The 20,227-nt window shown below is 57.0% G+C and overlaps 2 protein-coding genes across 6 annotated transcripts; one reads left to right on the forward strand and one right to left on the reverse strand.

The window, feature by feature from the left end:
• Nucleotides 1-174: 174 nt before the first annotated feature.
• CC2D1A (coiled-coil and C2 domain containing 1A) lies at nt 175-14,290 on the forward strand. Of its 5 annotated transcripts, none has more exons than XM_054563512.1 (29): nt 175-439; nt 1,787-1,922; nt 2,914-3,023; nt 3,115-3,180; nt 3,451-3,585; nt 3,679-3,913; nt 6,554-6,678; nt 6,960-7,032; nt 7,202-7,273; nt 7,359-7,495; nt 7,574-7,646; nt 8,333-8,466; nt 8,829-8,943; nt 9,025-9,197; nt 9,908-10,030; nt 10,116-10,174; nt 10,264-10,380; nt 11,604-11,677; nt 11,754-11,812; nt 11,931-11,982; nt 12,066-12,165; nt 12,253-12,343; nt 12,649-12,786; nt 12,873-12,937; nt 13,463-13,526; nt 13,618-13,744; nt 13,818-13,894; nt 13,973-14,020; nt 14,100-14,290. In XM_054563512.1, the coding sequence occupies exons 1-29, from the start codon at nt 380-382 to the stop codon at nt 14,118-14,120; spliced, it is 2,859 nt and encodes a 952-aa protein (XP_054419487.1). In that variant the 5' UTR covers nt 175-379; the 3' UTR covers nt 14,121-14,290. The 5 variants fall into 5 exon arrangements, with proteins under 5 accessions (XP_054419487.1, XP_054419489.1, XP_054419488.1 ...); XM_054563514.1 differs by having other exon boundaries at nt 12,876-12,937; XM_054563513.1 differs by having other exon boundaries at nt 8,832-8,943.
• Nucleotides 14,291-15,269: 979 nt separating this feature from the next.
• On the reverse strand, nt 15,270-19,769 carry PODNL1 (podocan like 1). Its single transcript, XM_054563545.1, has 9 exons — nt 19,491-19,769; nt 18,945-19,038; nt 18,564-18,628; nt 18,333-18,442; nt 17,934-18,090; nt 17,556-17,671; nt 16,428-17,085; nt 15,564-15,712; nt 15,270-15,420 (listed from the first exon to the last, which is right to left on the reverse strand). The coding sequence occupies exons 1-9, from the start codon at nt 19,767-19,769 to the stop codon at nt 15,270-15,272; spliced, it is 1,779 nt and encodes a 592-aa protein (XP_054419520.1).
• Nucleotides 19,770-20,227: the final 458 nt, after the last annotated feature.

Here is a 20,227-nt window from a genome sequence, read left to right on the forward strand (position 1 = left end):
CCCGCGCTTCGCGAGTCCCAGCCGCGCGCAGGCGCGACGCCAGCTTTGCCGCTCACACCCGCGTACGTTCCACCTCTTGCCGGCACCGCCCACCGTACGGAGGCGCGCATGTGCACTTGCGCAATGCCTGCCGGGAGTTGTAGTTTCAGTTTGGTGGGCACGGCAAGTCGAGAGGCTGCTCTCCGGTGCCGCGACGCCCAAGGGACGAGGCGGAAGTAGGGCGGCCACCCCGGAGACCGAGGACGCTGGGTCTGCGGTCGCGGGGCGCCGACGAGGGGCGCGGGGCTCAGGAAGAGCGCGTACGCGACGATAGGCCCCGGGGGAGGAGGCAGGGCAAGGCCAGGCGAGGGGGCCGTGGTCGGAGCATCTAGCCTGAAAGATGCACAAGAGGAAGGGAACCCCGGGACCCCCGGGCCGAGGCGCCGCCGCCGCCCGCCAGGTGAGTCTGTGCCCCGCGGCCCCACCAAGGCAACCCCTCCTACCCCTCAGGGGAACCCAATCTCCACCCCCAGGTGAGCCCCTGTCCCCGCCCCCCAAGTGAGGTTTGACCCGGAAAATGCGGCCTACTCTACTTGGCTCCCCAGCTTCTGGCGCCCCGCCCTAGGCTCAGGGCCACCTGTTGCTGCAGTAGCTCCAGTCGGTGGGGGGAAGGCCTAGACCTGGGTTAAGGACAGTTACTGCTCCCCTCGCCTGAGCTCGCTTTGAACCCTCGCCTCAGCCAGGCCAGGTCAGACTCTTTTTACTCCCATTGTAAAGATGAGGACACCGGGGCCCAGAAAGGTGAAGACACCTGCCTGTGGTCATGAGAATTAACACCTTGGCCAGAGGTAGGGACAAATCCAGAACTGCTCCCATTAGTCAGTCCACGGGGCTGGAGCTGGGTCCCTTCTCCCCTTCTCCCATCTCTTCTATCCCAGGCACCAGAAGAGTAGTTTTTCTCAGCTTTGATGGAAGGAGCCCAGGTCATTGCTTAGTGCCAGGTGTTAGAGTCTGGCCAACCTGAAGGTCCCTTTTGGCCTCTGCACATTGGATGCTTGGCCTCACAGCTCTCAGACTCAGTTTCCTCATCTGTAAAATGGAGGCCCTAGGAGTTCCTATGTCATAGGACAGTTATGAAAATTCATCGGGATAGTTTGTGGGTAGTGCTAGAACATAGCACTCAGTAAGTGTTACTATCATTGTTATTACTGTTAGAAGGAACCATACGTAATTGCCAATATGGGGCCATTTTTGATCCACAGAAAGGGCAATTTTGTATAGTTCAACCAAATATTATCACGTCATGATGGGTCATTAACCAGGATAGAATGGATAGGAAGACGGATCTGTTACACAGCAAAGACTCCACTTTCAACATCATGTTACTGTCAGGGCTTCTACTTACTTTTGACACCTCCAACCTTCCTGCATATCCCCCTTTGCTAAGGATGCTGGAAGGAAATGCCCAGGTGTGCAGAGTGGCTGTGCTTTGGGCAGGGTGTGGGGTCTGCTTTCCCCACCGTTCTCTGCTAGCAGCACATCGTGGGAATGGACTCAGAGCAGGAAGCTGGGTCTCTCTGCCTGTCCTTTGCCTCACGTTGATCTATGCCAAAGGGCCTGGCCCGTCTTGGGACACCTGTTGCATCCTGGGCCTGTTCCAGACTTCTGGCACTCCCCAGGGAAATGACTTTACCAAGAGGCCTGCCTGGGCTCTCTTCCTCCCAAGGGGACTCTGAGTCCATCGTGGCTGCCTCTGGCTAGGTGAGGAGCATCCCAACATCTGACTGAACTCTTGTTGTTCCCGCAGCTGGGCCTGCTGGTTGATCTCTCCCCAGATGGTCTGATGATCCCTGAGGATGGAGTTAACAATGAGGAACTGGAGGCTGAGTTCTTGGCTTTGGTTGGGGGCCCACCCCAAGCCCTGGAGAAGCTCAAAGGCAAAGGTGAGACCCTCAGCGCACCCCTGGGACATTTCCTGAGCTCCCACTGTGGGCCAGGCTCAGAGCTGGGTGCTAGGAAGATGGGAAAGGAGATAGAGCAGGTCCCTGCCCTCCTGAAACCCACTGTCTGGGTTAAAGGTTAAGAGATTAACTCTTAATTCAGAGTGATTGTTCGAATCCCAACTCTGCCATTTATTGGCTATAACTTAATGAGTCCTACCATCTGTGTGGGCCTCAGTTTCCCCGTCTGTAAAATGGGAATAAGCCACACTTACATCACCAGAATTAATCGTCTAGTGTTCTTAAAGCACTTCACACAGGACCTCGTGAATCGTCCAGCCCACTGATACGGGCTGGCGTGGAGGAGGCACAGATCAATGGGGGAGACCTATGACCTGGGAAGGGATTCATGGAGGAGGCACCCATGAAGGATGGAACCACATGAAGAGTTGGGGAACACTTCTGGGAAGGGTCACAACACATGCAAAAGCTCTGGGAGAGATGGGAGTGGGCAGAGGATTCCAAAGTGGTCACGTGGGGCTGGAGCCCAGAGGGCAAATATAGCTTTTACACTTTTTAGCTAATACAGTGATCCTCATATCACAAATTTTGTATCTGTGCATTCACCTAGTGACTGAAATTCATTTGTAACCCCAAATCAATACATGCAGCTCTTTTGTAGTCGTTCTTGGATGTGCACAGAGCCACAAAAAGTTTGAGTCACCCAGCTTGCCCAGCATCCCACAGTGAAGAAGTTCCAGGGCCAGAGTTTGAACTCAGGCTTTTTAAGGAAGGGATAAGGCCGGTGAGGTCAGCTGGGAAGCGGGATCATGCCTGCTGGCCCGAGGGCAGTGGGGTGCCATGGAAGTGCCAGGAGAGAAACATGCCACCCCGTTGTCTGCTACCATATTCTTCGGGACCATGGATGATCAGGATGGGAAGCTGGGGACTCTTGAAGGATCCCAGTCCAGCTGGTACCTCCCCCTGCTGCCAGGTCCCCTGCCCATGGAGGCCATTGAGAAGATGGCCAGCTTGTGCATGAGAGACCCGGATGAGGAGGAGGGCACAGACGATGAGGATGTGGAGGCTGATAATGACCTGCTTGTGAGTGTCCAGGCGGGGCAGGGGGCTCTCTTCCCATTGTTGCTCCGTCTGTCGGGCCCTCATGCAGTCCCCCGGCCTTGTGTCCCTGCAGGCAGAACTAAATGAGGTCCTTGGGGAGGAGCAGAAGACTTTGGAGTCCCACCCTCCTGTGGCCCAGGTATGTCTGACAACCCCGTTCCCTATAGCTCAGGGTTCAAGACCGTCCCTTGAACCTCTTAGCCATGCAACCTCAGGGAGGTGATGGGACACCTCTGAGCCCAAGTTCTCTGTACCAAGGAAGGGGATAATTTCTGCCCCTCCAAGATGAGGGCAACTGGCCCAGGGGTGACATGCCAGGTATGCAGTAAGCGCTCAACCAAGGATACCTGCAGGGTGGGCTGAGTTCGGTCATCACTCACCCATGCCATGCCCCTGGCCCCTCCCACAGCCGAAAGCCACAGCCCCCAGCCCAGGGTTGGAGGCCACCTTGCAGGAGAGGCTGGCCCTCTACCAGACAGCAGTCGAAAGTGCTAGGCAAGCTGGAGACAGCGCCAAGATGCGGCGCTACGACCGGGGACTTAAGGTGAGTGGGCAAACAGGAAAGTGCCGGGACCCCACCACCGCCCCTGTGCCTAGCTCCAGGCTCTGCCAAAACCCACATTTACACCTTCTCCAGACACTGGAAAACCTGTTGACCTCCGTCCGGAAGGGCAATGCCATCGACGAAGAGGACATCCCACCACCAGTTGCTGTGGGGAAGGGCCCAATGGCCACATCCAGCCACGCTCCTGCACCCACCCTGCCAGCTTCTGTGAACCCGCCAGCCCCAGAACCCAGAGTCACAGTAGAGGGTCCTCCTCCCACTGCCCCAGCTTCGTCACTGGGCCTGGCTAAACCCCAGCTGCCCCCAGGTAGGCCAAGTACAGGGTTGTTGACATGGGATGTCAGAGGCTATATTCAATGGTTGGCTCCTCTGAGGGTGAAAGCCCTGTACTGATTGTGAGATATTTTAAATACTCCTTTCCCAGGTGCACATGCCCCTGGAGTTTGTTGATACCTTTTTGTTTTTGTGATGGGTAAAATATATATAACATGTGCTATTTTAACCATTTTTCAGTGTACAATTGAGTAGCATTTAGTTCATTCACAATGTTGTGCAACCATCACCTCTATTTCCCAAACTTCACCCCAAACAGAAAGTCTGTCCCCATTAAACACTAACTCCCCATCTCCCTCTCCAAGCTCCCAATAGCCTCTATTCTCCTTTCTGTCTCTATGAATTTCCCTCTTCTAGATACTTCATGTAAATGGAACAATACACTATCTGTCCTCTGTCTGGCTTCCTTCACTTAGGATAACATTGCAGCCCGTGTCAGCACTTGATTCTTTTTTAAAGTTGAGTAACATTCCCCCATTCAGAGTTTTAAATGAAAAATTCTCAAGGGCTCAGCTTACATGTCCTTTCTTCTAAAACTCACCTGGCTGGAAGACACACCTACCTAGAGGTTTTCCTTCCCAACCTTCCCCTCTTGGGTCGCCCTCCCCCCACTTCAGGAAAGGAGTGCCCACCCACTCCCTTCTAGAATCTGAACTCGGGGCTCTGCTCCAGGGACAGGCAGGAACCAATGAAATATAAAAGGCTGGCCTGGCGTTGAGAACGTGGACACTGGGTCTCTAAATCCTTCTGAGGCCAGGCTGGTCTCTAAGCCATGGTTTTTGGCAAAGTACAAGGAGGACCTTTGGAAATTGTCACCTGAAATTCTTGGCTAAAACCAGCCCAAATTTTCACGATTGCTTTTTTGGCATACAGCTCAGCAGGAGTTCAGAGACTCATGTGACGTCGCAATGACAAGACTCCCTCTTTTCCCATCTATTTGTTGGTGTGAAGCACTTTAAAGGAAAAAAGGAAGTAGAAAAGGAATGAATGGGAATCAGGGACTGTTAGGAGGTGGACCCAGCCTTTAGTGTGACAGCAAGAGGTACCTCGCCAATAAAATTTTACTCTTGGTTTGTAAGAGGTATTTATCAGAAAGTTTGGAGTATTTACATTATATCCAGTTATGTGCTAAGTGTAATTGTAACAGTTGTTCAATCCCAAAAGGAAAAAATTTTAACACAGGGAGAGACTTGTGATAATAATTCAATCAAATATCAAGGAGTTTAGTTTCAGCCTATAGATACCATCTCAGGTGAGTGCCCCTGAACCTAAAACAGTGGGTCCAGTTGTCCATCTGAAAAAGTACAACGCAGGATGTTTCCCAGGTGTTTCTAGGTTTTGTGGTCACTGGACGGTGTATCTGTTGTGCTGTGTCTTTCATACCAGCAATTGTACCTGTTGCTTTCAATTTAGAGACACACGTACTTCCTCTGAAAATGTCTTGAGCATATTTGAAACTAAATTACTATTTAAAAAGTAGTTTAATCCTCTGTTTCCCAACTTTACCAACACACCACATAAATGTATTTTGGTTACAAATGTAAGAGAGGGTGGTCAAAAAAAGGCTTTCAAGTACCCATATGGATCATGTTAGGATATAATTCCGTGGGGGACATGGATAGAAAGAAGGGAAGATGTGAAATTCCCAACTGCAAAAGTGACCCCTGGGAGATATTTTATAAGTAGATGTTGGTATATTCTCAAAAGAATTGAAAGCAGGGACATGAAGAGATATTTACACACCCATGTTCATAGAAGCATGACCAATGTAGAAGCAACCCAAGTGTCTAGTGATGGATGAATGGGTAAACAAAATAGTATATCTTTATAATGAAATATTATGCAGCCTTAAAAAGGAAGGACATCCTGACACATGCTATAGTATGGGTGAACCCATTGAATGTTACAGTAGATGAAATAAGCCAGTCAAAAAGAAGAAATACTGTCCAATTCTACTTATGTGCGATCCCTAGAGGAGTCAAATTCATAGAGACAGAAAGAATGGTGGGTGCCAGGGGCTGGGGGAGGTGATGGGGAGTTAGTGTTTAATGGGGACAGGGTTCCAGTTGCAAAGATGAAAGTGTTCTGCTCTGTGGATGGACGGTGGCGACTGCACAACTAACGGGTGTGCCTAATGCCACTGAACTGCATACCTCAGAATGGCTAAGATGGTGGATTTGGCCTTATAGGGGTTTTGCCATTTTTTTTTTAAATGAATATTGATGAGTTCCAAATCCTCATGGTAGTTAAAATACATTAGTTTTAAAAGAGTGGTGCGATGGTTTTCTTTTTCAAATGTCAATATTTGCAAGATATTGGGAATGACAACACTGGCCACTCTTGAAACTTAACATGAAACATTTTAGATGCCAACTCAAAAATGCACAAGGGCACGTAAAATTTTCCACAATTTTCTGGGGAGCAAAGCAGCAGTGGCTGTGGAGCTTGCCGGGCCTGAGCTGCGTGCCTGCCGTGCGCCCTCCAGGCTGTGGGCTGCAGAGACAGCGCCCCCCTCCCCCCGCTGCCGAGCCTGCGTTCTCACATCCGTGCAACTCGCCTAAGAACAGTCTTCACTGTGAGAGTAGAAACGGTCTGTACGCTGCTCTCCTTCCAGGTCCCTGCAGCACTGGCCCCCTGGCTCAGTTGCAGAGCCGCCAGCGCGAGTACAAGCTGGCTGCCCTCCATGCCAAGCAGCAGGGGGATACTGCCGCCGCCGCCAGGCTCTTCCGTGTGGCCAAGGTGCGTCCAAACTGACGGACAGGGTCGGGTGGAAAGAATAGGGTGCTTCCAGCCTTGCATGGCGGCAAAGATCATGGGCTTGGAGTCAGATATGCCTAAACTGAAATCCCAGCTTGGTTACTCTCTAGGTGTTATTTACTGCACCTCTTGAAACCTTAGTTTCCCCTTTCTGTGAAATGGGCCTAAGTGTGAGAAGAGGCTTGAGTAAGACTGGGCAAAGGAAGGGGCAGACCACTGTCACATCCAGCCGTAGCCTCTCCTGATCCCCTTCCTTCTCACAGAGCTTTGACGCTGTTTTGGAGGCCCTGAGCCGGGGGGAGCCTGTCGACCTATCCCGCTTGCCCCCTCCCCCTGGTGAGTACCCTGTCTGCCCACCCTCCAGGACTATTGGAGGGCCCCACTGACCTCTTCCTGATATCGCTGCCTCCTCTGGTCAGACCTGAGACCTAATTGGGCCACACCAGCGTGGGGGTGGAGTGGCCACAAGCAAGCCCCTCATAGCACTGGACTTCTCTGCCCGCAGACCAGCTGCCCCCAGACCCGCCATCACCACCACTGCAGCCTCTGACTCCCACTACGGTGCCATCCACACCAGGTAGGCTCCTGGGACTTTGGGCAGACAGACCAGGGCAAGGCAGTCTCCCTGTCCAAGAGTCTTAACCCTGCCCCAACCCCATCAGGCCCAGAGGTTCCCCCACCCCCAAGGACTCTCTTGGAGGCATTGGAGCAGAGGATGGAGCGCTACCACGTGGCCGCAGCCCAGGCTAAGACCAAGGGGGACCAGCGGAAGGCTCGCATGCATGAGCGCATTGTCAAGGTGCATGGACGCCGAGTGGTGGGCGGGCAGCCCCTGGAGACTGTGCCCAGGGAGTCCTAACACCTCTGTCCCCCACAGCAATACCAAGATGCCATTCGGGCCCACAAGGCTGGCCGAGCTGTGGACGTGGCTGAGCTGCCTGTGCCCCCAGGTAGGCCCTGCCCCCGCCCCTCCCCCTCCAGCCTCTGAGCCTTTGCTGGTGCTGTCCCTTCTGATTGTACAGGCTTTGGGAGTCGATTGCTACACATTCAGGAATTCTGCAAGCTTGTTAGACAGTCAGTACCATAATATCAGTATGAGGAGAGTGTTTACACCATGAAAACTGGCAAACACTAAAAATCAGGGGGGTTTATTTGAGGAGCCTGTTGGCCAACCCACTGCTGACTGATCTTTCCTCTTCTTTGTTTGACTCATTCCTTCCTAGTCATCAGTTCTTTAACTTTACGGATACCTACTCAGCCTCCCATTAGCCACCCCAGTGGGTCTGAGGCCTCCTCTGGGTTCTCAGAGCTTCCTGTGCATCCCCACTGAGAGCAATGATTTCTGCTTTTTGGTCCCCCAGGATGCCCCCAGGGCCGGGCCCACCCCTTGTACTCGGCACAGCACCTCATAGTGCTTCCTTATTGGAGTCTAGTCAAGGCCCAGGGTCAGGCAAGAGGAGGCAAGAGACAGGAGGGAGGTTGTCATGGTCTGGTGTCTATACCAAACCATCAGCAGCTCCTTCCTACATTTAAAGTGACTTCAAAGGCCTAAGTCCTTGGAAGGGGGAGGAACCCATCTCTCCACCATCGTGGCACAGGTGTCTCCCTCCTGACCCGATCCCAACTGGCCGCCCAGGCTTTCCCCCTATCCAGGGCCTAGAGGCCTCCGAGTCCACCCAGCCGAGCCTGGTGGGGGTCCTGGAGACCGCCATGAAGCTGGCCAACCAGGATGAAGGCCCAGAGGATGAAGAGGATGAGGAGCCTAAGAAGGTGTGAGGGGCAGGGCCCTTTGGGGTGAGGCAGGGAGTGACAACAAAGTAAACTCTGACAGTTCAAGCCTTGAGCCAGAAAGACCTGGCCTCCTGTCCTGGCCTTGCCACCTCCTGACCATGTGGCCATGGGCAAGTCATTTTATTCTCTGAGCCTCAGTCTTTTCATCTATAAAGCGGGCATAGCTGTAGCCCCTACCTCTCAGAGCTGCTGCAAAGATTCAACAGGAAAGGACTGTATGTTGTATTTAGTGCTGAGGAAACAGAAACTAGGCTGGTCACTGTTGTGTCAGGCCCTGACCATTTGAGGAATGACCTTATTGTAGGTGCTGGGAAAGCTCTGACATCTTCTCCATCCTTCAGCAGCTCAACAGCCCTGCAGCCCCCACAGCCCAGCCCAAGGCCCCACCCTCAAAGGCACCCCAGCCAGGATCCACTTCAGCAACCAAAGCAGCCCCCAAAGGTACATCCACCAGAGGTAGGTGCTTCCTGTTCACCTTGGATGCCCATCACCTGGCCATGGGCTGGGCAGCACCTGCAGATCCCCCTGTGCCCACAGCCCAGCAGCAGCTGGCCTTCCTGGAGAGCCGGAAGAAGCAGCTCTTGCAGGCCGCGTTGCGAGCTAAGCAGAAGAACGATGTGGAGGGTGCCAAGATGCACTTGCGCCAGGCCAAGGGGCTGGATCCCATGCTGGAGGCCTCACGCAATGGGCTGCCTGTGGATATTACCAAGGTGAAACCTCTAAGCTTGCTAGACCTTCCCAGGTGCTTGCCTGTTGGGCTCTGGCCACTTCACAGCCACGTGACTTGGAATATATTAGTCAGGGTGGAGGCTAAGCTGCTGTAACAAATAGATCTCTTCTGAGAGTGGTTATACAAGAAAGATGTCTATGCTTTTTGCATGTAACACTCAGGGTGCTTTGGGCTCTTATAAAGAACCTCCAGAGCCCAGGTTCTTTCCATTTTGTTGTCCTGTCATATCGGAGGAGGTCATCCTTGTCCAAGTGGACCACTAATCTGTCTGTATCCAGTCCGTGCAAAGCAATGAGGAAGAAAAATTGCAGGCCAAGTAGTTTCCTCTAAAGACAGTGACATGCAGTTGCCATCACTCCTGCTCACCTCCCATTGGCCAGAACTGAGTCACATGGCTGCACCTAGCTGCAAGGGAGGCTGGAACATTTTCTTGTGGGGCTGCCATGTTCCCAGCCAGATCTCCATTACTAGGAAAGAGGACGTGGATCAGATTTGGGATAAACAGTTACCAGGTTCTGCCACTGGTTAGAACCATCTACCGCTCTCTAAGCGTCACTCTTCTCTTTGGGGAAGAAGAAAGAGCAGGGGTGGGGACAAAGCAGTGGTCAGGAAAGGCCTCTCCAAGGAGGGGTTAGGCAGGCCTGCTCTTTACTGACCAGCAGGCCTCTCCCCATGAGCCTTATCTTCCAGGTGCCGCCTGCCCCTGTCAACAAGGATGACTTTGCCTTGGTCCAGCGGCCTGGCCCTGGTCTGTCTCAGGAGTCAGCCCGGCGCTATGGTGAACTCACCAAGCTCCTAAGGCAGCAGCATGAGGTGAGGGGATCCCAGCCTGGGCCAGCAGGCCTCCCCCAGGGTCATGGTCCTTCAACACTGCTTTCACTGTGTTCTGCCTCACCAGATGTGCCTGAATCACTCTAACCAGTTCACCCACCTGGGCAACATTGCAGAAACAAGCAAGTAAGTACCCCTACACCCACCTCTACCTGGGTGTGCGCCCCCTGCTTCCCTCTGGGACCAGGGACCTGAGCAGGGCCCTCTTGTTGCAGATTTGAGAAACTGGCAGAGGACTGTAAGCGGAGCATGGAGACCCTGAAGCAGGCCTTTGCCCGGGGTCTCCCCACTCCTAGTGCCCGCTTTGAACAGAGAACCTTCAGCGTCATCAAGTAAGGCCCCCAATGGCCCCTGGTTCACATGTCCCTTTGAGAAGGGGTTCTCCTTCCCCAGAAGCTGGCGGGTGGTGGAAGCATAGCACACATAAGGGTCCTGAGGCAGGCATGAGGTGCAAGTGAGGGATGGCAGGTGAGGGGGTGTTGGCAGGGCCACACTTGGAAACGGGGAAGATGTAGTAAGTGCAGAAGTGAGCCCTCAGGGTGGCGGTTGTTGGTCCTGCTCCAGTGAAGTGTTCCCACACCCTGGATAGTTGGGATCATTTTTCTCACTTACAGGTGAGGTTAGGTGCAGCCACTGTGGAAACCTAGGATAACCAGCTAGGAAAACCCACCCCATTTACCCCGGCTTTGCCATATCTGCATCTCTGGCTCCCCATCATCTCCTCTCTACCTGTTGGCCCGTTTGCTCATCTCCTGCCACACAGACCTCTTTTAGGTCCCTCAAACACACCAAGCATGTTCCCGCCCAGGGCTGTCCCACCCAGGGCCATCACCCCTGTGGTTTACCCTGCCCAGACCCTCTTCCCAAGGTCTCCGTGTCGCACCCCCAATTGACAGCCAGCGCCATTGATGATGTCGGCCTTCCCTGGCCACCCTGTCTAAAGCAGCCCGTCCTGAGCACACTTCAGCCTTTCTCCTATTTTAATTCTTTGCAGTGTTGCCTTGTTGCTTTATATATTCATTGGTCATCTTTCCACTCAGCCAGCTCAGGCTCCATGAGCACAGAGACAGGTCTCTGTCATTTACTTCTGTAACCACAGCAATGAAGACACAGGCTGGCACACAGTAGGGGCTCCAGAAATATTGCTAAGTGAAAGAAAGTTTCCCTAGCCACGAGGCATCAGGCTGGCACGTAGTAGGTACTCAGGTAATGTCAAGTGAGAGAAGGCCCCGTAATAGCTAAGGCATTGGCTGGCACATATTAGGAGGCTCCAGAAATACTGTTAATTGAAGGGAAGGTCCCACAGGAGCAAGGCCACTGGCTGATGCAAAGTAGGTACTAAATAAATATGTGCAAACTAAAGAAAGGACCCAAAAGTCAGTCATCGGCAGAACCGGACAGAGAACTCGAGTTTGTCTAATTTTAAAACTGGAGCCCAGGAGCTGAGACACCCCCAAAGGCCAGTGTGGGGTTTGTTCCCTGCCCCCACCAAAGGAAAAGAAGGGCAGGCAGTGGGGCTGAGGTGCCTCTGTCTCCCCACCTGCCCTCCCGGAAGGATCTTCCCGGACCTCAGCAGCAATGACATGCTCCTGTTCGTTGTGAAGGGCATCAACTTGCCCACGCCTCCAGGTGAGGGAGCACCGAGCAGGGGTCAGGGCCGTGGGGACCACCTCTCTGCCCAGCTGTGACCCTTGTTTGCCCACAGGGCTCTCCCCTGGCGATCTGGATGTCTTCGTTCGGTTCGATTTCCCCTATCCCAACGTGGTATGTGGAGAGCCAAGGAGGGATGGGTTTAAGCCCTCTCGGGATGGGTAGTGGGTCAGACTGGGGTCCCGGGCCAGGCCCCAGCCCCTGAGCCTTCCTGCCTCCTGCCCGGTCCCAGGAAGAAGCTCAGAAAGACAAGACCAGTGTGATCAAGAACACAGACTCTCCTGGTGAGACACAGTGGTAGCACAACAGGTAGTCCCGCCCCCTGCAGCAAGAACGTGAGTCTGACTCCTCTCTCCTCCCTGGGCAGAGTTCAAGGAGCAGTTCAAACTCTGCATCAACCGCAGCCACCGAGGCTTTCGAAGGGCAATACAGACCAAAGGCATCAAGTTCGAAGTGGTCCATAAAGGGTGAGCTGGGGGGCCAGGCACTGCATGGGCTCTGGGGAAGGGGAAGCTGCCCTGGGCCAACCATCCTGTGCCACCTCACATACACAGTGGGCTGTTCAAGACCGACCGGGTCCTGGGTACAGCCCAGCTGAAGCTGGATGCCCTGGAGACAGCATGTGAGGTCCGGGAGATCCTTGAGGTAAGAGGTGGACATTAATTTGAATGTTCCAGTAAGGCCATGTCTCTCATTAATATCACTTAAGTGCTCCCTGCCCTGAACCTCCCAAGGGTCCTCTCTGCTGACCCAGCCTCTGCCCTGGAAGTCCAAGACCACCTTACATCTGGCCATAGATACCCCCAGCACCCTGTTCCATGATGACCAGTTGGCATCTCAGTCATACTCATGGGATCATGTTGAGTAAATCACGTTGGTTGTCCCTGATCCTAGCCATGGGACTCCAACCGCTGTGTGTTTCCCAGTAGCCCCTCCTTATTCCCACCCAGGTCCTGGATGGTCGCCGGCCCACAGGAGGACGGCTGGAGGTGATGGTCCGGATTCGAGAGCCACTGACGGCCCAGCAATTGGAGACAATAACTGAGAGGTGGCTGGTCGTCGATCCCGTGCCAGCAGCTGTGCCCCCAGTGAGACCCCACCCAGCAGTAACCCTAGGGAGGGGGGCTTGGTTCAAGGGAGTCAAGACTCAGAAGGCTGGTTTTGTCCTCTGAAGCAGGTTGCTGGGCCCAAAGGGAAGGCCCCTCCCATTCCTGCCCCTACGAGGGAGCCAGCAAACAGGTAGGTGGCTGGGCCGGGCCTCTTCTCATCTCAGCCCTTCGTGGACAATATCTCATCAGGCACAAATTGGAGCATGTCTCTCCCTGGCTCCCCTTCTTCTGGAGGATTCAGTATAAACTCTTCAGCTTAGTCTTTAAGACCTTTTTTGATCTGACCGTTGTCAGCATATCCAACCTTCTCTCTCCTCACTCCTCCTGGTTCATGGCCACAGCTAGCTTTTACTGTCCTCTCGGCTTCTGTGTTACAATGCCCTGAGTACTTCTGCCCACACACTTGTTCCCCACTCCTCTTCCCAACTGTCTCCTATGGGTCCCAAATTGGCTGTCATCTCCTCTAGGAAGCCCTCCTTGACTGCCTGGCATCGCAGTTGCTTAGATGTACATCATCAGCACTAGGCTGTGGGCTTAGCAACACTGTGCTGGGCCTGGCCTGTCTCTGGCTGTTCCCCAGTGCCCAGCATGTCATCAAATTAATGGGATCAAGGATTGGGATCCTCGCAGACTCATCCCTATACCCACCCCGCAGATCTGCCCGGCCCCTGCATAGTCTCAGCGTGCTGGCCTTTGACCAAGAGCGTCTGGAGCGGAAGGTGGGTTCCCACCCAGTGGGCTTGGTGGGGCAGGACTGGGGGGCCTTGCAGGCTCAGGCAGGGCCCTCACAGTCCTCTCTGTACCCACCAGATCCTGGCCTTCAGGCAGGCACGGCGGCCAGTGCCCCCAGAGGTGGCCCAGCAGTACCAGGATATCATGTATCGCAGCCAGTGGCAGAGGGCACAGCTGGAGCAGGGGGGCCCAGGCATCCGGCGGGGTAGGGGCTCGGGACAGGCACATGGGGGAGGGGCAGTGGCAGTGGCCCCAATTTGACCCTCTGCCACCTTCAGAATACATGGCCCATCTGGAACGTCAGCTGCAATTCTACACAGAGGCTGCCCGGCGCCTTGGCAATGAAGGCAGCAGGGTGAGCTGGATGGGGTTTAGGTGGGCACTAGGGGCTGGGCTGCCAGGGGCTTCCTCTGACCTCCCATTGGGTCCCCAGGAACCCGCCAAGGAGGCACTCTACAGGCGGAACCTGGTCGAGAATGAGGTGAGCGGCTCAGGCATTGGGGTGGGGGGCGTGCAGCTGTGACCGTGGCCCCCACTCACCCCAGCGTTCTCTCCTGCAGCTACAGCGGCTCCGTAGGTGAGGGGCCGACGGCGCTGGCAGCCCCTGGAAATGGGGGCGCAGGCTCAAGGCCCCGGTGCTGGGAGAGCTGACACTGCCACGGCCTCAGACCAGACAAGCGGACAATCAGCGGACAATCAGCTCTGGATGGACTCGTCCCCTGCTGGGCCCACCCAGCCCTGGCAGGGGGCATCGGGGATGGTGCCCGCCAGCCAGCCTGTGCCCCTGTCCTGTTCCAGAGGTGGGAGAGTGCAGGACCAAGCCCTAAGAGCCCCTGCAAGCACTTTACTTCCTGTCCCTCCCTGGCCTTAACCCTAAGCCCACCCACACCCCAAAGAAGCCTCTGAGGCCAGCCAGAAGCTGGCTGGCTCCCCAGGGGGGTGCCCTGGGCCAGCTAGGCCCCAGGGCTGACACACGGAATAAACAGCCAGGGCCACACCCTGCTCTCCTTCTTGCCTTTTGTTTCTCGCCCTCCTTGGCAGGGCTGGGCTGGGTCTCTCCTGCCAACACACACACCCTCCCCTGGGCTTAGGAAGGGGAGGTGCCTGTACGAAGCTGGCGGGGACGGGGAGTGTCCGTAAAGGCTGTGCAGCAGTCAAAGGGTCTGTGACCTGCCTGAGGGCGTCCACCCCACTGTGCATTTCATCTTCACATGTAAACCCAGATATGCCTGGTGGCTTTAGGGATATCTGGGTTTACAGGTGTGGTCGGGCCACATGTGACGGTGCTTGGTGACCCATGTGTGTCTCAGGATCTCGAAATCCAGCCCTGCCACTCACTAGCCACAGGACCTGGACTTAGCCTCCTACAGCCTCTGTTTCCCCAACTGGATGTAAGGATGGCAAGAGCCCTTCTGTCCCACAGAGTGAAGGGTACCTGATTGGTGGTGAGCACTCGAAAGAATTAGGCTTTATTGGTGCTGTCTCCATCTGGGCGGGAAGTAGGAACTTGGCCAGTGGGGCCGGCACGGTCTGTGCACCCGGCGTGTGAGCTGCATGCTTCAGTCCCTCCCTGTGTGTGAGGAGCTTCAGCTTCCTGGCCAGCATGGGTCAGGCAGGCTTAGCCCTCAAGGCCTGGGAGAGACAGGTTGAGGCCCCAGGTGGGCACTGCCTCCTGAGTCCACGGCCCGGTGGAACCCCAGAGGCCGGACCGTTCTGACAGGCCCCTCAGGTCAGGGGCCCCCTGCCCGTGGCCGGTGTGGTGCTGTAGGTGGCAGCTGGATCAGGACTTGCTCAGGGTTACCCGTCGTGTCCACCACGCGAAGGTGTGGGAGGCCCAGGAGGGCCTCAGGAGCAATGCTGGTCATGTGAAGCCTATTGGCCCTGGACCAAGAGGCAGGCATGAGGGCATGTGCAAACGGAGGGGGCCACAACCTTCCTGACTCCCCCTGAGACTCCCAGGGCCCCCCACAACCCACTGTGGCCCTCCCCTGCCCATCTGGACCTGCCCAGCTACCCGAGGGCACCTGAGGAAGAGGGCGCGCAGGCTCGGCGTGCTGAGGAAGGCTTCAGGGCCCACGGAGCTGATGCGGTTGTTCTGCAGGTGCAGCTCCTCGAGGGCCTCAGGCAGGTCGGGAGGCACGAAGGACAGCTCGTTGTAGCTGAGGTCCAGCATCTGGGTGGGGGCAGAGGCGGCCCAGTGGTGGCTCCAGGCCCTGGGCTCACTGCTCAGTTAAGCCCCAGACCTCCTCTTCCCAAGCCCTCCTCCCCTCCATGCCCAGTCCAGTCCCTCCGCCCCTTCCCCTGGACCCTCTTCGTGGCTCTGCTGGATTTCTCCCCTTGATGGAGGTGAACTGAGTCCTTTCTGAGGCCGCCCCTGCTATAGGTGCTCGAGGCACAGACAGGTCCCCACCTACTGTGGGAGACATCAATTCAACCAGTCATTCACGGGGATGGCACCTAATGCACTTCCTCACGCCCTTCTAGCACTTGTCGTTTACTTATGATTGTTACCAATTGCTGTCTCCCTAACCAGGGTGTCTGTGCCCGGGGCCAGGGGTCGTGTTGCTGTGCCCATTGGCATTTCCAATGCCTGGAACAGTGCCTGACACCCACAGAAGCTTTCAACTCTCGAGTCAGTAGTGGTCAGGAGCTAGAGGCCAGTGTTTACAGGGGAGGTGGAGGGAGTGTCTCAGAGGACCAGGCGGCAGGGACAGCTCGGCTAAAGACCTGGAGGCTGGGCCTGCGTTAGCCACACCAAGGTTAGCATTCCTCAGCAGACAAGCTCTTTTTGTACTATGACCCAAGGATCCTGTGGAGGAGGGGCTGGTGAGGCAGGAGGTGGAGGGGCCATGGGGACAGTCAGCATGGCTAACCAGCCCACCCCTGACCTGCAGGGCCTGTAGCTCATGCCAGGTGCCGGGCTCGATGTCACCCACTCGGAGTCGGTTGTGCGCCAGGCTGAGCTCCCGCAGCTGGTGTAGACCAGCCAGCGGCTCGGGCTCTAGGGTCCGCAGCTGGTTGCGCTGCAGCCACAGGGTGTGCAGGCCAGCGGGCAGACCGGTGGGCACCCGAGTCAACTGGTTGCCAGCAAGGTCAAGGCTGCGGAGGGCACGCAGCGGGCGGAAGGCCCGGCGGTGCACGCGGGCACTGGCTAGGTGGTTGTAGGCCAGGTTGAGCTCTGCCAGGCCAGGCGTGGCGGCCAGGTCGCGGGCTCCCAGTGCGGCCACGCGATTGTGGGGCAGCACCAGGGACCGCAGGCGGCGGGGCAGTGCCAGGGGCACACGCTCCAGTCTATTTCCGTAGACATGCAGCGTGTGCAGGCCCCGCAGAGGGCGCAGCGCCCCTGCAGGCAGCCCGCCTGCCCCCAGCCAGTTGTGCTGAAGCAGCAGGTAGCGCAGTCCCCTTGCTCCACGCAGCCGGGCCTCCTCCACCTGCTGGATGCGGTTCCGGCCCAGGTGCAGCACAGCCAGAGTGCGGGGCAGGCCAGCAGGCACTGCAGCCAGCTGGTTGTGGGACAGGTCCAGGTACTCAAGGCGGTGCAGTTTGCTGGTGGGGGAGAGGGTCGGTGTTGATCTGGGCACCCAGCATCAGGGACCAGGTAGATCTTGGAGTGGGGGCAGGAGGGCTGATGAATGGTGCTGAGATGTCAGCTGGAAATTCCACTTTTCTGGGTGGTGAGCTGAGAGATCTGGGTGGGAGGTAAACTTGGGGTGATCAAGGCTGGTTCTGGCTGAGGATTAGATGTGGGGGTGACCAGGACAGAGTTCTAGGTCCAGATCTGCGTGTGGCAGCTGTGACGTTGGACAACAAGATGACCGAACAAGGTAGCTAGGGCGCAAGGATGGCCACCAGGTGCTGGGCTGAGCCTGGTGCACAGTAGGTGCTCACCAAATGAGGCTGTGGGTTAGGAGTGATACAGAGGAGGGGGGCAAAGGGTAAGGGCCCCAGGCCCTGAATCCTCGGCCCCTACTGCCAGGACGAGGCTGTACCCCATCCCACCCTGTCCCAGGTCCCACCTGAAGGTGGTGGCATCCAGGCCACTGTCCGTCAGCTGGTTGTGTTGGAGGTAGAGCTCACGGAGGTGGGTCTGGCGGCTCAGGGCTCCTCTGGGTACCTTGGAGATGAGGTTGTTCTGGGAAGGGAGGAGAGAATGACCCCCAGGGTCTGGAGCAGAGGGCAGTGGAGAGCCCCAGAAGGCTCTTGAATAAGGAAGTGATAGATGAGGAGCTGGCTATAGATAGCAAGGCTGCTCAAAGAGCACTTGTGATGGGCTTGCACCGGTGGTAGAGACTCAGAGAAGGGTATTTCTGACTGCTGGAAATCTGAGGAGGCAGAGGGGTCTCCCAGGAGAGAGGTGAAGGGGGCCGGGAGGGCGGTGAGGGGAGGAGGGGCACCTGCAGGTGGAGCCGCTCCAGGGAGGGTGGCAGGCTGGGTGGCAGGTAGCTGAGCTGGTTGTTGGAGAGGCTGAGGGTGGTGATGGCCTCGGAGCCTTGGAAGGCGTCGGGGGGCAGGCCAGCGTTGCTCAGCTGGTTGTTGTGGAGGTACACGGACCTAAGGGGAGCCAGGCTCCGGCCACCAGCCTGCCCCTGGGCTCCCCACCACTCCCGCTCTGCACCCCAGCTCAGGGCTGCCGTCATTGTGTGTGTGTGTGTGTGTGTAGTTCTCCAGACAGAGCATCTAGGGTCCTGTCTCCCCCGACCACCCAGGGCAGGCCCATGGCCTCCCTCAGACCCCACTGTGGGGAGTGACCTGGGCATGCCTGAGGCCTGGGGCTGGGCCGGCCCAGGGGCTACCTGAGCTCCGGCTTTCCCCCAAAGGTGAGCGGGAAGATCTCCGTCACTTGGTTGGCAGCCAGATCCGCTACTCGGAGGGAACGAGGCAGAAACTGGGGGGCCACGGAGAGCTGTGGAAGCACAGTGCGCTGGTCCTGGTGGCACCTTCCAGCCCCATGCAGTCCCCTCTGCGCTCTGTGCTGTGTGCGCTGGCTGCGGTGGGGTGGGGTCGGGGGTTGGTGGGGGGCTCACCTTGTTGTGGGCAACGTAGATGTGCTGCAGCTGGGTGAGGGACTCAAAGGCCTCGTCGGGCAGGCCTGGGAGTGGGGCCGGTATTGAGGGGACCCCAGGCCTAGTGGGGGGCGGGGGGTCTGTGCTCCCCGCCGCCCTGGGGCTCCTGGCCAGGAATTGGCAGAAGCTCCTCCGGGCACCCCCCTCCCAGTCTACAAAACCCACAACCCCCGCCCCCTGCCCCCCCCCCAGCCCCGCCCCGGCATCCCCTGAGTTTCCATCCTGCTCAGCAAAGGGCAGTTCTGGGAACTGCCACAGAGCTGCCCACAGACCCAGCATGGGGGAGGGAGAGGGCTGCTGGGGCTGAGCCAGGGAGGGGCAGCCTTCTGTTGTCTCCCTCACCCTCCGAGGAGATGAGATTGTTGTGCAGATTGAGGGTTCGAAGACTGCTGAGGCGGGACAGCTCATTGTAGGGGAGCTCCTGCAGCTGGTTATTCTGCGGGGGAGCATTCACGCCTCTGACCCAGATGACCCTGAGCCCTCAACAAGAGCCCCCAGCCCTCATTCTCAGCTCCCCATCATCCTAAGAAGAGAGTCCCAACCCCCCATTACCCCCATAGTTGATCCCAAATGCCTCATCACCCCTTAACCAAAAAGACGTTGATCTCCAACACCCCATCCACCCCTTCAGTTGACTCCTGACACCCATCACTTCCAGCTCAAACAACCCCAAACTGCTAAGATGCTGACCCCCCTGCACCCCCAAAGCGTCAGCCCCTCCCGCATCCAGTAGCTCTCCCCCCACCTCCAACACTCACCAAGACCAACCTGCGCCAGTGCCAAGACCCACATGCCCGACGCCTCCCCCTTGCATGTGGACCCCGCACCCGCACTCTGAGTTCCAGCGCTTCCCATGCTCACCCCACCCTGCAGCGCCCGCCGCCTCACCTGCAGGGAGAGTTGCTGAGCCTCCCTGGTGATGTTGTGGGGGAACACCCGCAGGTCCAGGCCATCGCAGTCCACTGTGTCAGCCCGCGGACAGGAACAGCGTGGGGGGCAGGCCCGGGGCAGGGGCTGCGAGCTCTCCCCCATGTGGGGGAAAGCCGCGTCCTCCATGCCGGGGGTGGTCAGGGGGCCCAGCAGCAGCAGGAACAGCAGCAGCAGGCTCAGCAGCTGGGAGTGGAGGGACAGGTCAGGGTGGCACCAGGTTTGGCAGGGGGCCACCATGGTGACAGGAGCATCCCGGGGGTTGGGGGAGGTGGGGAGGGGCCGGCAGGCCCCACCCTCATACCTTCCCCCACCCCACCTCACCATAGCCAGCCCCAGCTCAGCTGTCTTGCCCGAACTGCCGACCAGGGCTTCCTAATGGAAACCAGGCGGTCACCTCCTGGAGCCTCTGTCTTGGCCGCCACCGCCCCCCATCTCTCGGCACAGGACATGCTCCCTGCAGCCTGTTCTCCCAGGGGCTCAAGAGAACTGGCCCACCCCCTTGCCTGCCTTGGGAAGGGTGGGTGGGCTGCTGAGTGGGGAGGTGAGGAAAGGCCAGCCTGTCCCCTTGGTCCCTCGCCCCAACCCCCCCAGCTCTGCTTGCGTAACCTAAGCCAGCCTGGGCCAGGCCACGGGAGCAAGGAATGTTTGGGGGAAAGCTGAGATTCACCCTGTATGGTATTTGGGCCAACCGCAGG

Source organism: Pteronotus mesoamericanus, unplaced genomic scaffold (assembly GCF_021234165.1).
Source record: "Pteronotus mesoamericanus isolate MK-2021 breed Mesoamerican mustached bat unplaced genomic scaffold, CSHL_Meso_final scaffold_827, whole genome shotgun sequence".
NCBI lineage: Eukaryota > Metazoa > Chordata > Mammalia > Chiroptera > Mormoopidae > Pteronotus > Pteronotus mesoamericanus.